General features: G+C 43.2%; 1 protein-coding gene across 1 annotated transcript; it reads left to right on the plus strand.

The window, feature by feature from the left end:
• Window positions 1–5626: 5626 nt before the first annotated feature.
• CCN6 (cellular communication network factor 6) lies at window positions 5627–14145 on the plus strand. The gene is made up of 5 exons (XM_074923430.1): window positions 5627–5689; window positions 8924–9200; window positions 9628–9870; window positions 13275–13468; window positions 13864–14145. The coding sequence occupies exons 1-5, from the start codon at window positions 5627–5629 to the stop codon at window positions 14143–14145; spliced, it is 1059 nt and encodes a 352-aa protein (XP_074779531.1).
• Window positions 14146–14392: the final 247 nt, after the last annotated feature.

Consider the following 14392-nt stretch of genomic DNA (forward strand, 5'->3'; position numbering starts at 1 on the left):
CTGTTATTGGTGGTGCTCCAGGTAGACAGGTGTGGAGGCTTTTTGAGTGCAACTCAAGTCTGAAACTCAATTTGAAGAGAAGCAAAACTGTCCCAAATTTACAAAAGTTGAGCAGCTGACCAGCCAAGAAGGGGAAGGTACCTCACAATACCTCATCGGTGGTGAACAGCTGGCTTTTCTGCGAAGACCATCACAGTGCCTGGCTTCAGTGACCTGGCTGGGAACTTCACTGCAAGTTTGAGCAGGGCTAAGCCCAGGGCCTGGGGCACACCATGCTGCCTGGGAGCAAACTGCCACTCCCAGCAGGGAGATGTCTGTGCCTTGGTGTGGCCGAGCTGCCGTCAGTAGCAAGCACACCTCTTAGTGAAGTCCATTGGTGTTTTTTGAGCACAGCTGTTTTGAAAAAGGCAGCTTCTTTGCAAAGACTGAGTGAACAAACAGTGTGAGTGAGATAGGGTGAGCCAAGGTCAATATGTTGTCACATAATGTGCCTATTTCTTTTTACTCATCTGTTTAATTTTTTTGAGCAAAGAGACACAGACAGGAGGTTTGACTGACAAACGGAGGAGTGTCTTTGTAGCGTCCATGTGCAAAGAGCAACAAAACAGGACAACATGTTAAAATCTTCCTGCCAAAAAGTGACCCTCCAAGCTCTGGTGTGTTTGGGACTGACGCCAGGTTATCAGGAATGACTGAACCTAACCCTGACTTTGCTGGATTTTGACACAATAACACCGCCAAGCCCAGTAGGGAATATTGAGAATCCTGGCCCATAACAAATATCAATAGTGAATACTTCTGGCATTTTGTCTGAGACAGGGTATCCTTTTAGAATGCATGGTTATATTAATTTATGGGTTTATGCCCCATACTTTTCCATCTCTTAAAACAATGGATTTACATGGCATATTTCACAGACAGAAGGATGATTTCTGCACCAAAGAAACTTATGCAGTATGTAGACATCACTGAATATATAACCAAATTACATTTCTGTTCAGGGTAGTATTAGAATGGCACCAGATAACAGAGCAGGTTTAGTTCAGGAAATGAATGATGCTTTATGTAATCAAATCTGCAAGGGAGATTTGGCAAGAAGGAGGCATACAGACAAACTATTGCTGAGTCTGGGCATGGCATTAAGAACATTAATTTTTAAGTTGTGCGGGATCACTAAAGATCCACAGAAGAGGAAAAGGGCACACTGCCTTCATTTATTTAAATCAGAGCCAATACTAGCAGAGACACAGACTCTAATAATGAGTCAAAGCATTAGAGCATTATTTATGCAAAGGAGTTAGTGTTGCTGTCTTTATGGTTTTATGGCTCCTTATTAAATACACTCTGGGTTCAGTACTGCAGGTGCTGCAAGCTCCAGACAGCCTCAGTTAATGCATTTGTTAAGGAGAGAGACAATGAAGGCACAGGAGTGCTTTGGAGAGTTGAGTCCTACTAGAAGGAGTGCTGCTCCTAGCAGTAGGCCTGTCACAGGCTGAAGAAGCATGCTAGTTGCTTTGCAGACCTGAGCAACCATCCAGCCATGTAAAATCACATTTTAATGTGTTATGGCACCAGAACGTCTTCCTCAGGAAGGAACCTTCCTCCCTCCCCTCCCAAACACAACATTTTCTATCAATATCAGCTTAACTGTACTCAAACCTAGTTTCAAAGTCTCACTCTGATCCTGAAGATATTGTGTTCTCCAGGTGATTCCAACAAAATACACTACATAAAACAATGGGTAATCCTACAGGAACATCTGCCTCCAGTTTCCCAAGGACTGGGGACTGTTATGCACAACAGACTGGTCTTTGCCAGCTCACACTGAGCATTCCCAGCCCACATGCACCGGCCACATGCATTATTTCTGCCATGCTAAGAGGAAAAACACATTTCAAACGAACACCGTGTGCTCCCCTGCTCCTAGGAGGAGGAGAATGGATGTCCTAGTACTCCAACCTTCCTCACTTCTTCCATGCTGGAGAGTGAAAGGGGTATCTTTGGGTCTGCAGGAGAAAACTGTACCTGGGGTCTCCTCCGACAGCCTGCATTGCTCATTATTATGACTCTGAAAGGCTGCCACGAGAGGTTTGAAGGCTGGATGCTCTTTAAGAAGAAAGTCTTAATGCCACAGGAGCAGGCAGTGCCCAGGTGCTGTAAGAGAAGCTAGTGCCAGAGAAAGCCACCCTGGCTAAACAGGGAGCTTTGGCTGCAACTCAGGGAGAAAAGGAGAGTTCATGGCCTTTGGAAGAAGGGGCTAGCAACTCACAATGATTACAAAGATGCTGTGGGGCTACGCCGGGTGGAAATCAGGAGGTCTAAAGCCCAGCTAGAAATTAATCTGGCTTCAGCAATCAAGGACAACAAGAAATGTTTCTATGTCAACAGCAAAAGAACGACCAGGGAGAGCCTCCATCCCCTGCTAGATGCAGGAGGAAACATGGTAACAAGTGACGAGGAAAAGGCTGAGGTGCTTAATACCTTCTTTGCCTCAGTCTTTAATAACAAGACTAGCTGTACTGAGGGAATCCAGCCTCCTCAGCCAGAAGACAGAGACTGGGAGAACAAACCCCCCCCGCAATCCAGGAGGAGACAGTCAGTGACCTCCTGCATCACACAGACACACGCAAGTCTATGGGACCGGATGGGATACACCCGAGGGTGCTGAAGGAGCTGGCTGGGGTGCTCGCCAAGCCGCTTTCCATCATTTACCATCTGTCGGAAGTCCCGACAGATTGGTCCCAACAGATCATTTACCATTTTCCATCATTTACTATCTGTTGGAGGTCCTGACAGATTGGAAATTGGCCAATGTGATGCTCATATGGAAGAAGGGTCAGCAGGATGATCTGGGAAATTACAGGCCTGTCAGCTTGACATCAGTGCCCAGGAAGCTGATGGAGCAGCTCATCCTGAGTACCATCATACAATACATGTGGGACAACCAGATGGTCAGGCCCAGTCAGCACGGGTTTATGAAAGGCAGGTCCTGCCTGACAAACCTGATCTCCTTCTATGACAGGGCAACCTGCTTATTGGATGAGGGAAAGGCTGTGGATGTTGTTTACCTTGACATTAGTAAGGCCTTTGACACTGTTTCCCACAGCATTCTCCTGGTGAAACTGGCTGCTCGTGGCTTGGATGGGCACACGCTTTGCTGGGTAAAAAACTGTCTGGATGCCCGGGCCCAAAGAGTTGTGGTGAATGGAGTTAACTCTGGTTGGTGGCCGGTCACGAGTGGTGTCTCCCAGGGCTCGGTTTTGGGGCCACTCCTGTTTAACATCTTTATTGATGATCTAGATGAGGGGATCGAGTGCACCCTCAGTCAGTTTGCAGATGACACCCAGTTGGGTGGGAGTGTTGATCTGCTCGAGGGCAGGGAGGCTCTGCAGAGAGACCTGGACAGGCTGGAGCCATGGGCTGAGGCCAACTGGAGGAGTTTCAATAAGGCCAAATGCCGGGGGCTGCCCTTGGGCCACAACAACCCCCAGCAGCGCTACAGGCTTGGGGAGGAGTGGCTGGAGAGCTGCCAGTCAGAGAGGGACCTGGGGGTGCTGACTGACAGCCCGATGAACAGGAGCCAGCAGTGTGCCCAGGTGGCCAAGAAGGCCAATGGCATCCTGGCTTGTGTCAGCAATAGCGTGGCCAGCAGGGACAGGGAAGGGATCTGACCCCTGTACTCGGCACTGGTGAGGCCGCCCCTCGATTCCTGTGTTCAGTTTTGGGCCCCTCACTACAAAAAGGACATTGAATGACTCGAGCGTGTCCAGAGAAGGGCAACGAAGCTGGTGCAGGGTCTGGAGCACAGGTCGTACGAGGAGCGGCTGAGGGAACTGGGGGTGTTTAGTCTGGAGAAGAGGAGGCTGAGGGGAGATCTCATCGCCCTCTACAGCTACCTGAAAAGAGTTTGCAGAGAGCTGGGGATGAGTCTCTTTAACCAAGTAACAAGCGATAGGACAAGAGGGAATGGCCTCAAGTTGCACCAGGGAAGGTTTAGACTGGATATTAGGAAGCATTTCTTTACAGAAGGGGTTGTTGGGTGTTGGAATGGGCTGCCCAGGGCAGTGGTGGAGTCCCCATCCCTGGAGGTGTTTAAGAGTTGGGTTGACATAGCGCTGAGGGATATGGTGTAGTTGGGAACTGTCAGTGCTAAGGTTAATGGTTGGACTAGGTGATCTTCAATGTCTTTTCCAACCATGATGATTCTGTGATTCTGTGATTCTGTTTGTCAGTCTCCACCCTTGGAGGTTTTCCAGACCCGAACAGAGCCCTGAGTAACCTAGCCCAATCTCAAAGCTGACCCTGCTTGAGCACTGGTTGAACTAGAGACCTCCTGGGTCTCTTTCAACCTCAGCTATCCTCTGATCATATGAAACAAGCTATGTTTTGAAAGTATACAGAAGAGAATTTAGGGAAACCTAGGTGCTGTTTTCAGAAGTTTTTAATGGAAAACACAAGGCTTAAGTCAGACCTGGTCTGCACGGATACATACTCAGAGTAACGTCACTGAAATGAACTGATCTGCAGAACCGACTTTGTATCCAGATATTGTTTGAATGTTATTTTGAAGTATGTGAAAAAATGGATGTGCTAAAGAAGAGCAGTTTTTCAGTGATTTACAGCTGACTGCTCAAGAGTTTGAAGGGCAACTCAGGATTCATTTGTAACTGCAGAGGGCATGTGGTGCTCCAAGTTGGGGGGCAAAGCAAAATAGCTCAGACCGGATTTGATTCCCTACTCCCCCCACTGCCTCTGTCCACACACAGCTGCTGTGTGAGCTTGGTCTTTGGCAGCCTCCCCTAGTAACTCTCAGACTTCACAGGAGGTTACTGAACGAGGATAAATGCAAAGGAGGAGCATTCACCAGGTTACCACCAACATCACTGTTACAAAGGTGAAGATTTTATCTTATCCTGGAGACCCTTGCTTATTAGTCTAAAAATCAGGCACATCACCTTGGTGGTATTAGGGAGGAGGAAATCTGGACATTTGAATGGTCTTGTGTTTAAGCAGGGTGGCATGGAGTAAGACAAGGTGCGTACTTCAGGGAAAAGTACAGTTTGGCTTTCCCCATTAGGATTCCATGGAAAGAAGCAGTGCAGAACATTCACTAGTGTTATAGTATCTCTTTCCCTATTTAGAGAGCATGTACTGACAGCGTTAATTTTTATGCTATGATTCTGCTAGGCACAATACATTAGAAATTTTGAGAAACTCTGCTTCTCAAAAAATACATATATTTGGGGCTCTGCCCTTAGGATTTCAGAGATTCCTGTAAGATGGACTTAAAAACAAGTTAAAAGTAACACTACATTTCCAGCAGCAAGATTGTCACCCCACCCGACCTCAGTTAAGTCAGACAGAATCTGCTGAAGCAGCTGGAGGGGATCAAGCCGGATGTGAAAACCTGTATTCTAATGCTGGGCAGAGAAAAGAAGATCCGTTGGAAATTTCAGTGTGAAGCTGGTTCTGTATGAAGTGGAGAATTTCAAGTGTGAATGCGTGTATGTGTTCGTGCATGTGCTGGGGAAAGTAGGGTTGGCAAGGGAGACAGAGGAGAGCTTTGTGTTCAGTGCTTCCTCTGACACAGCTCAGCCTGTTCCCTATCTCCCAGTTTCACTTCTGAATGTGCAGGAACATGCGGTGGCTCCTTTTTCCCACCATCTTCATCATCCCTTGTACGCAACAGGTAAGTTCATTAAAAAGAAGAAAAAGATTTCTCCCTTCTTCACCCTGTCCTGGTTTAAAATTTTTGTTTGCTTATTGACAAAATAAATTTCAGAGAAGTCCTCATAAAGAATAAGGAACCATTCCCTACTTCTAAGTGAATTTCATTTGCAACTTATTTACTGCATCAGTCTTGATTTTGGCATTTTTTCCTCTCTAATCTGTACATTAATATGATTCAGTGGAAAAAAAAAAGTGTTAGGGAAGCTTAAATTGTCAGTGACCTTGCCTTTTTTTTTTTTTTTTTTTTTAATATAAGCACAATTGGTTATCTGATGCAGTAAGAAAGTAAACATCTTGTCCATGCTCATATTCCATATATATGTATATATACACAGCAGTCTAACTTCAGGCTAATTTTATAAATGAGAAAGGCACCTGGGCTGTGTTATACTTTGTCTCTTATGAGAAAATTTTAAGTTACAGCTTTTTCTGAAAGTATTTGTGTCAAAGGCCAATTTCATTACTTATTTACTTAATTCTGAAAATGCACTTTATGTGCACACAGTGTATTTTTCCTTTACAATCAAGATGAATGTCAAATGGAGAATTTTCAACTGACTGTCTGCCTCTGCTAACTTTCTACATATTTAAAATCAGACTAAGATAACCAAACATTAGCAATAATACATTGCCTACTTTTGCTATTTGCTTATTTATGCCATACAGAACTTGTTTAATCTTTAAAACATAAGAAAACAAACAACACATGAAGGGCTGCTACACAATGGTCTCATTTTCTGATCTACCCATAGGATCAGGAAAAGTATGCAGTGGGTTTGTGTGATGTGGATAGCTTTGGTATAGAAACTTTGGGAAGCAAGGATTAGAAAATTTTTGGCCTGAAAACCTTACAAGCAAACTTCAAATTTTCATTGTAACTTAACAGATTTTTGAAGATTTTTCAGGTAGACCGAGCTTTTCAGTTAAAACTGCCAGACATTTGCCTAATGGTGTTTTTCTAACTGGGAAACTTTGTGGTCTTACACCTTTCAGTTGACATCTTTCCCTAAAAAAAAAAAGGAGATAAAATAACTTCCTTAGGTAGAATTCTGTAGGTTTAAAGTATGTTTCAATTTGTAATAGAAATTAAACGTACTGGTTGAAGCACACATTATTTCCTGCTACACATACCCATTTTGAAACACGATATCTGCTTTAAGCCACATAACCTCATACTGCTGGCACATGGCCAAATTCCTAGTAATAATACCCTGCTTAAAAAGAAAAAAAAGCAGCAAGAAAGTGTTTCCTAAAGCAACCATAGAGTCTTGAACACTGCTAAATGTATAGGAACACCTGTGTGTCTTCTTTCCAAAAAGTCTTTAAGAAGCTTTACACTCCAACGCACACATTCATCAAATTAACATTATAGTATATAGGAAAGGCTTAGCTGCCTAAAAAAAAAGAGTATACTTAAGTTAGTTGTTTCTATATTATTGCTGCACTTAGGTAAAAAGGATTAGAAGAAATCCTTTATCAGCAAATGACAAACAAAATAACACATCGATGAAACTATCTTCTGCATGCTGCATGGAATAACACATGACATTTTTTCATATTCATTTATTATATGAATTGCCTCTGTGAATTAGTATATATATCTTAAAAATCATTCAGCCAAAGGAACTTGAAAGCTACTACTTTGGAGCTTCATTAGTAACTGTGGATTAAGATATCATAAATACAGTTGTAAATGACCATGAAAAATGGAAATTAGTGGTAGAAAAAAGCCTTTTAAAAGGTCATTTACTGCTGCATGCAATTAGGCCAGCTCAATTATGCTGCGAGAGCTTTCATGAGATAGGACATATGAACACTGAATTCTGCAGATACTTCCAGTCTGAAGGTTGAACTGAAAAGAAACCCAGCCAAATGACCCCTTCCCCAGATTTCCCTTAGTGTCTCTGCTGGAGGTGGTTTCTATGTCAGTAGAGCCCTGCAGTTTGGAGGAACAGAGAGAAACTGAGAGGTGGGGCTTCATGTGCCCAGAAAAAATATAGGTTATTTTTTTTTGCCTGCAAGCTGGATGGTGATACTGGCATCTGATGAGGGGCTGGATCTTGTCTTTCCCTCTTGCACTTCGGGCAGTCGGAGCTGCCTGATGAGAGCAGCTCCCAAGCCTTACATTGTACTAGTGGCCAAGCGCTGTGTGTGCCCCCACTTAACTATGGATCCAGTCATCCGTGATGAATAATTATATCACGATCTGCATTTCTGCTGAAATCAGCAACATGAAAAGATTTAAGGCTAAGATCTAAACCGTTAAGTTTTAGATGTAGTTCTTCAAAAAAGCAGATAGAATACAGCTGTCTCAAATAGATCCCTTCACACTCTGTGCTGCCTTAATCTTCACCCATGGCTCAGAAAAATGAACCCATCAAGAATTATTTAGGACTTCCTTTTCTTTTAAACTAACCCCCAAAACAACAGATATGAATGCTGAGACAGAATGTGGAAAACAGTAAAATCTGGCTAGATCTTCACTTTCTACTGCTGATACAAATCTCTTTTAGAGATACGTCTTTGCCCTGTAAACCCTGGATTTAATGAACACTTACTCATGCAAATAGATGCACTTGTAGAAAATGACCTATTAAGCTCAGTGCAACTACCAGCCTCCCTTATTAGAATTCAATTTTTGCATCTAGCACGAGAGAATTTGTAAATGCTATCATGCTCCTTCCCAAATAGCTACTCAAATTTTGGGGCAAAAGTAACACTCAAAAGAAGTTTTCTATTTTAAAAGGTTTTTGCCCTCAAAAGTAGCACACAGGCTGGCTATCAAAGAGTGGAAGGAATTAAAAGCTAATTAATTTGATAGGAGGTTTGTGGGAAGGAATATTTAAAATAAACCCACTGTCTACTTTAAAACACTTCTTTTCCTACTTTAGCTGAACTACAGGTTTTGTTCTATTGAATGCAAAGGAAAGACCAATGAATTGTGAGTCATACAAGCAGTAGGAAGGCTCACTGGTGGAAAGACACCTCAGTGCATGACAGTGACTGACGAAACCGGTCCTTTGTCTCCTACCTAAACCTCATGGCCTCTCACTTTTTGGAGCCTCTAAGATAAGAAATGTTGTGTCTTCATGCAACTTCATGCAACTTCACTTTTTTCCATCCCAACTTCATCTTACGCTATCCCAGCTATGCATAATGCATTCAGCTCTCAAAATATCCCACTGTGTGTAAGTTTTTCCACAGCCCACCAGTGAAGCCTGAAGAAAAACCTTCAGAAAGTGGTGAAGTCCACCAGCGCAAGGAGGTTTGTCACTGGCCATGCAGATGCCCACCTGTGCCAACCTGCACCCCTGGGGTAAGCTTGGTGAAGGATGGTTGCGGCTGCTGCAAGGTCTGTGCCAAGCAGTCAGGAGAGACCTGCAATGAAGCAGACATCTGTGATCCCCACAAAGGCCTCTACTGCGACTACTCAGAAGACGAGCCTAGGTATGAAACAGGCGTGTGTGCATGTAAGTTGTTCTTTCATGTTCCCTTCTTGAAATCCAGGAGGGTGGGACCACACAGGTGAAGGGTTTTGGAGGAAAACTCTGCTTGTTGGTGCTGTGCAGCTCTGTGCTAGGCAATTTATTCTAATTTAGTTCTTCGACTGCTCAGTCAGAGAATCTCAGAGTAGGGCTGGGACTGTCTTTAAACATACTTGGGTATGCATTAGTGAAAGCAGTTCATTGTGCACAAGCCTGTTATTTGCAGACATGCTGATGACAGTTTTAAAATTAGGCAGCTACAGTTATCACCGGGCATAAATGAAAAAAATACGTGCTTGGGCTGGGAAGAAGTTGAAGCTGCAGGTGCAGTAAAGGCTGGTCACATTTATCACCGTGTAAGCAGGAACGACGTGCCCCTCCTGTGTCAGTAACTATCGTTTACCATTTGCAGATCTGGTAGCTGTAGGATGTGAGCTCAATGGAGTTTATTATCTTAACGGTCAGACCTTCCAGCCTAACCCACTTTATAAGTGCCTATGTATCAGTGGTGCCATTGGATGTACACCTGTATTCACACCAAGATTAGCAGCAAGTCCCTGTGCCAGGGTCACGAGAAGAAAGAGGCCTGGACAATCCATCTGTGGCCCAGGACAGCACAAGCAGCTTCAATCAACAAACTACAGACTGATGTCAGGTGTGCCTGGCTACACTGGTAAACTTTTCTGTACATAAGCTCTGCTGCATTTAGTGTCCCTGGCTTCAGCAGCCAGGCAGCCAGTGCACTGGCAATTTCTCAGTTCTTGCTGAAGACCATTGCCAGGATGACTGGTCTGTCCTAATTACCCCTCTTACTCTTAGGTCACAGATTCTTTTCTCTAAGTCTGATGAATATGAAAAGCAAAAAGCCTTCTGGCTTCTGTCACTAGGGAATTGGCCAAAGCTACCTTCAACCCGTCTTTCTGCAGAGGTTTACTACTCATCAGATCAGACCAATTAGGGCTGCTGGTGGACAGCCTTTTCGCAGTCTGGGAGCTGTCTCACTTTTTCCTGCTCTGTGGTGGGAGTCTTGGTTTTCACATAAATATGATATCATGTTGCAGGCCTCTTCCTTCAATAAAGAATAAAATTATAAGAATTGCCTTAGAGGCTTTCCTGAATTCACAAAATTTCAGGGCACTGCAAGGACAATTCTCCTTCCAGTATCTTCTCTATTCAGTTTGATAAAAAACATACGTGAGCTTATCCATGCAGTTCTGCCAGTCAGTTGATACTCCCTTAACCTTTAATTCTTGCTCTGCTGCTAATACTTTAGTTCTCTTTTTCACTTCAAGGAAGCACTATTGCCAGAAGCAGTTATCCTGGTCCTTTCCTGGACACAGCTGCCTGTGCTTGAGCTGTCTCCTTCCCTGTGCATGTGCAAGTTTCCACGGTGAACAAATAATGTGGGTACCAGAAAGCTGAAAGCCATTTATTTGGTGGCAGCTTGAACTGTGGTGAAGTTACAGTCTGAATCATCATCATGGATCAATAAAATAAAACTAAAAGGATCGCAAAGGTTATCAGAAAACCATAAAGACTGCTGAGTAAATAGGTAGATGCACACAAGTCAATCTACAGATAAACAGACACGCTTAAAAAATCTGATGTTCAGTTTGGACAGCTTCTAACACCTCAGCAGTGGTTATACAAGTTAGCAAAAATGAAAAGAGCTCATCTTTACTTGAAAATTATGATACAATACCTGTAACTGGTATCAAAGCCTTTTTACAGAAATAAACTTAATGTTGTGTATAAACACACACTCAGTAAAGCACACCTCAAAGCAAGGGACTTCCATTTCTAGAGAACATTGCTAATCTGATCAGAGAGAGAACATAACACATTGAAAACAAAGGCAACCAAACAATTTGACCCCATGAAATATATTAATTGGGTGTGTGTGGAGCTGTTTCAGACATCTGGGGAACAGCATTAAGTCATTTACTTTGTAGCACTTCTGCAAATCCACAAGCTGAAGCCCAGAATTGAGCAAGTCCTTCACTGACTGCAACACTGCACCTTACAGCATTTATTCAGGAATTTGGATCAACTGTGCAACATAACCGTGAGAAAAGATAGTCAGTTTGTAAAGTGCACTTGCTATCTGACTTGGTTCAGGGACCTAACAATCTGTCCCTGTGGTGGCTGTACATGCTGAAGGATGCTATTCTTCAGGTGCTACAAACCTTTTGAAGAAAAGCACGTTGAAATTTTTGTTTTAAAGTGGTCTTCCTGCTTCCCTTTCCCGGTGCAGCAGAAGTATCACAGAATCATCTCGATTGGAAAAGGCATTGAAGATCATCTAGTCCAACCATTAACCTAGCACTGACAGTTCCCAACTACACCATACCCCTCAGCGCTATGTCGACCCAACTCTTAAACACCTCCAGGGATGGGGACTCCACCACCTCCCTGGGCAGCCCATTCCAACGCCTAACAACACGTTCTGTAAAGAAATGCTTCCTAATATCCAGTCTAAACCTTCCCTGGCGCAACTTGAGGCCATTCCCTCTTGTCCTATCGCTTGTTACTTGGTTAAAGAGACTCATCCCCAGCTCTCTGCAAACTCTTTTCAGGTAGCTGTAGAGGGCGATGAGATCTCCCCTCAGCCTCCTCTTCTCCAGACTAAACACCCCCAGTTCCCTCAGCTGCTCCCCGTACGACCTGTGCTCCAGACCCTGCACCAGCTCCGTTGCCCTTCTCTGGACACCCCCGAGTCATTCAATGTCCTTTTTGTAGTGAGGGGCCCAAAACTGAACACAGGAATCGAGAGGCGGCCTCACCAGTGCCGAGTACAGGGGTCAGATCCCTTCCCTGTCCCTGCTGGCCACGCTATTGCTGACACAAGCCAGGATGCCATTGGCCTTCTTGGCCCCCTGGGCACACTGCTGGCTCCTGTTCATCGGGCTGTCAGTCAGCACCCCCAGGTCCCTCTCTGACTGGCAGCTCTCCAGCCACTCCTCCCCAAGCCTGTAGCGCTGCTGGAGGTTGTTGTGGCCCAAGGGCAGCCCCCGGCATTTGCCCTTATTGAAACTCCTCCAGTTGGCCTCAGCCCATGGCTCCAGCCTGTCCAGGTCTCTCTGCAGAGCCTCCCTGCCCTCGAGCACATCAACACTCCCACCCAACTGGGTGTCATCTGCAAACTGACTGAGGGTCTCATGTCAACCTGTGCATGAATTCCATGAACGGCTCAAAGGGCCAATATCTGTTTTGAAAAGTCTTTCTTCTGTTAGTGTGGATAACAAGGGCTAAGTTTCACTTTGCTGCTCTTTGTTTTCTGGCTTTCCTTGTCAATTTGATTTACATAACTGAGATACATAGGGATGTACCTAGGTCATAATTTTAATAACGTACCAAGTACAAATGACCCTTTAAATTTCCTTTATTTGTTGCAGGTTTATCTGTGACAGGCTTTTATTCTGTTTCCTGCAATGAGATCTTTAAATTGCTGTCTACTTTCCAGGTCCTTTTAATTCTGCCTGTGCTCTTACCTGAATGTACAGATCCCACATAGTCAGGTTTTTTGCAGTTTCACCATGAACTTTTGCACTGCAATTTTGTTTCTTTTTTAAACTGTACTCCACCTAATTCAGCCCTAATCCATCAGAAAATCGTCTTTTTGGTGATATCAGATGTGAGGGGAGAATTTTACTCCTCGATACAAAGCCTAAAGCCTTCTCAATATCTACAAAAAAAACAACATTAATGCTTTCAGCACCCCTTTTCAAGCTATGCTTGGCCTCAATATTCAATGTTTCTTTAATTCTGGACATTTCATAAAAATTCCACAAATAACTCCACATAACATTTCCATCACATTAAACTGGAGGGTCATACAACACATGCAACTTCATAGTCCTTGCTAGGATCTGAGTATCCAGTGTCAGTAAGGTTTAATGGCAGCTTGGCCAGCTTTTGTACAACTTTGTTTATGCCTCATTTTTAGATTTACCTATAAAAGCACCTTCATGAAGAGAAATCAAATGTTTATCTTTTTTTTTTTTTCAATTAATCCTTTTGGGGCTGTTCTGCTACATAAATAATATATTGTTGTCTTAGCTTACAGAAGCTTACCACTGGTTTTGAAGAAAAAATGCCTGGTACAGGCAACTCCCTGGACACCCTGTTCCAGGACCTGTGGCATAGGCATATCCAGCAGAGTGACCAACGAAAACAGAAAATGTGAAATGAAAAAAGAAAAGAGATTATGCTTCATCCAGCCTTGTCTGACCAATATACTGAAAACAGTAAAGGTATTTTCTAATATAAATGACTTCCTCATAGAAAATGAAAATATTGGAAATAATGGAGAAAGGGATGTATTAGCAAGTACTAATATAAAATGAATTGTTCATTTTTTAAAGCGTTTTAAAAGAACTTCTCTGTTTTCTACCTTCAGTCTTCAGGTTTTAATAGTAAACTCTAGACAACGCAATATAATGTCCTGAAATATAAGTGCTGCTGGTGCTGTCCTGGTGCTCAGCCACTCAGAAAATATTTTTCTGTTTGTTGACTGATAAAGAAAAATAAGACAGCTTTCAGAAGGAGTAATTTCCAAGATATTCCTATGTAAATGTTGCAATCTTTTCTTACATGTTCTGGTTTTAATGTGTAAAAACTCAGGCTCTTCTTTCTTTTTATATTAAAGATTCCAAAAGGAAAAACATGTCAACCCACATTCCAGCTTCCTACAGCAGAGAAACTAGTTTTTTCAGGATGCTCAACTGCTCAAAGCTACAAACTAACTTTCTGTGGGGTGTGCTTGGACAAGAGGTGCTGCATACCTAGTAAGTCCAAAACAATCACTGTACAGTTTGAGTGTCCCAATGAAGGCTTCTTTAAGTGGAAGATGATGTGGATAACATCGTGTGTATGTCAGCGGATTTGCAGTGCACCAGGAGATATATTTTCTGAACTCAAAGTGTTATGACAAGTTACACCATTGACTGTAACATACTGAGAGTGCAACAATGCATTCACACCCTGAAGAGTTAGCATAACCCCCTGCCACAGCAACGTTTATTGTGAAACTATATATGTGAATATTCATTTTTTTAAACAGCACCTGGAAAATACAAGTAAGAGCACATCTTTTTAGATGCAGTTGGCTTTATATGTGGAAATGCATTCTTGAGAAGGATGTATATAACACTAGTATTGTCAAAACAGGAACTTTT

This window comes from Athene noctua, chromosome 1 (assembly GCF_965140245.1).
Source record: "Athene noctua chromosome 1, bAthNoc1.hap1.1, whole genome shotgun sequence".
Taxonomy (NCBI): Eukaryota; Metazoa; Chordata; class Aves; order Strigiformes; family Strigidae; genus Athene; species Athene noctua.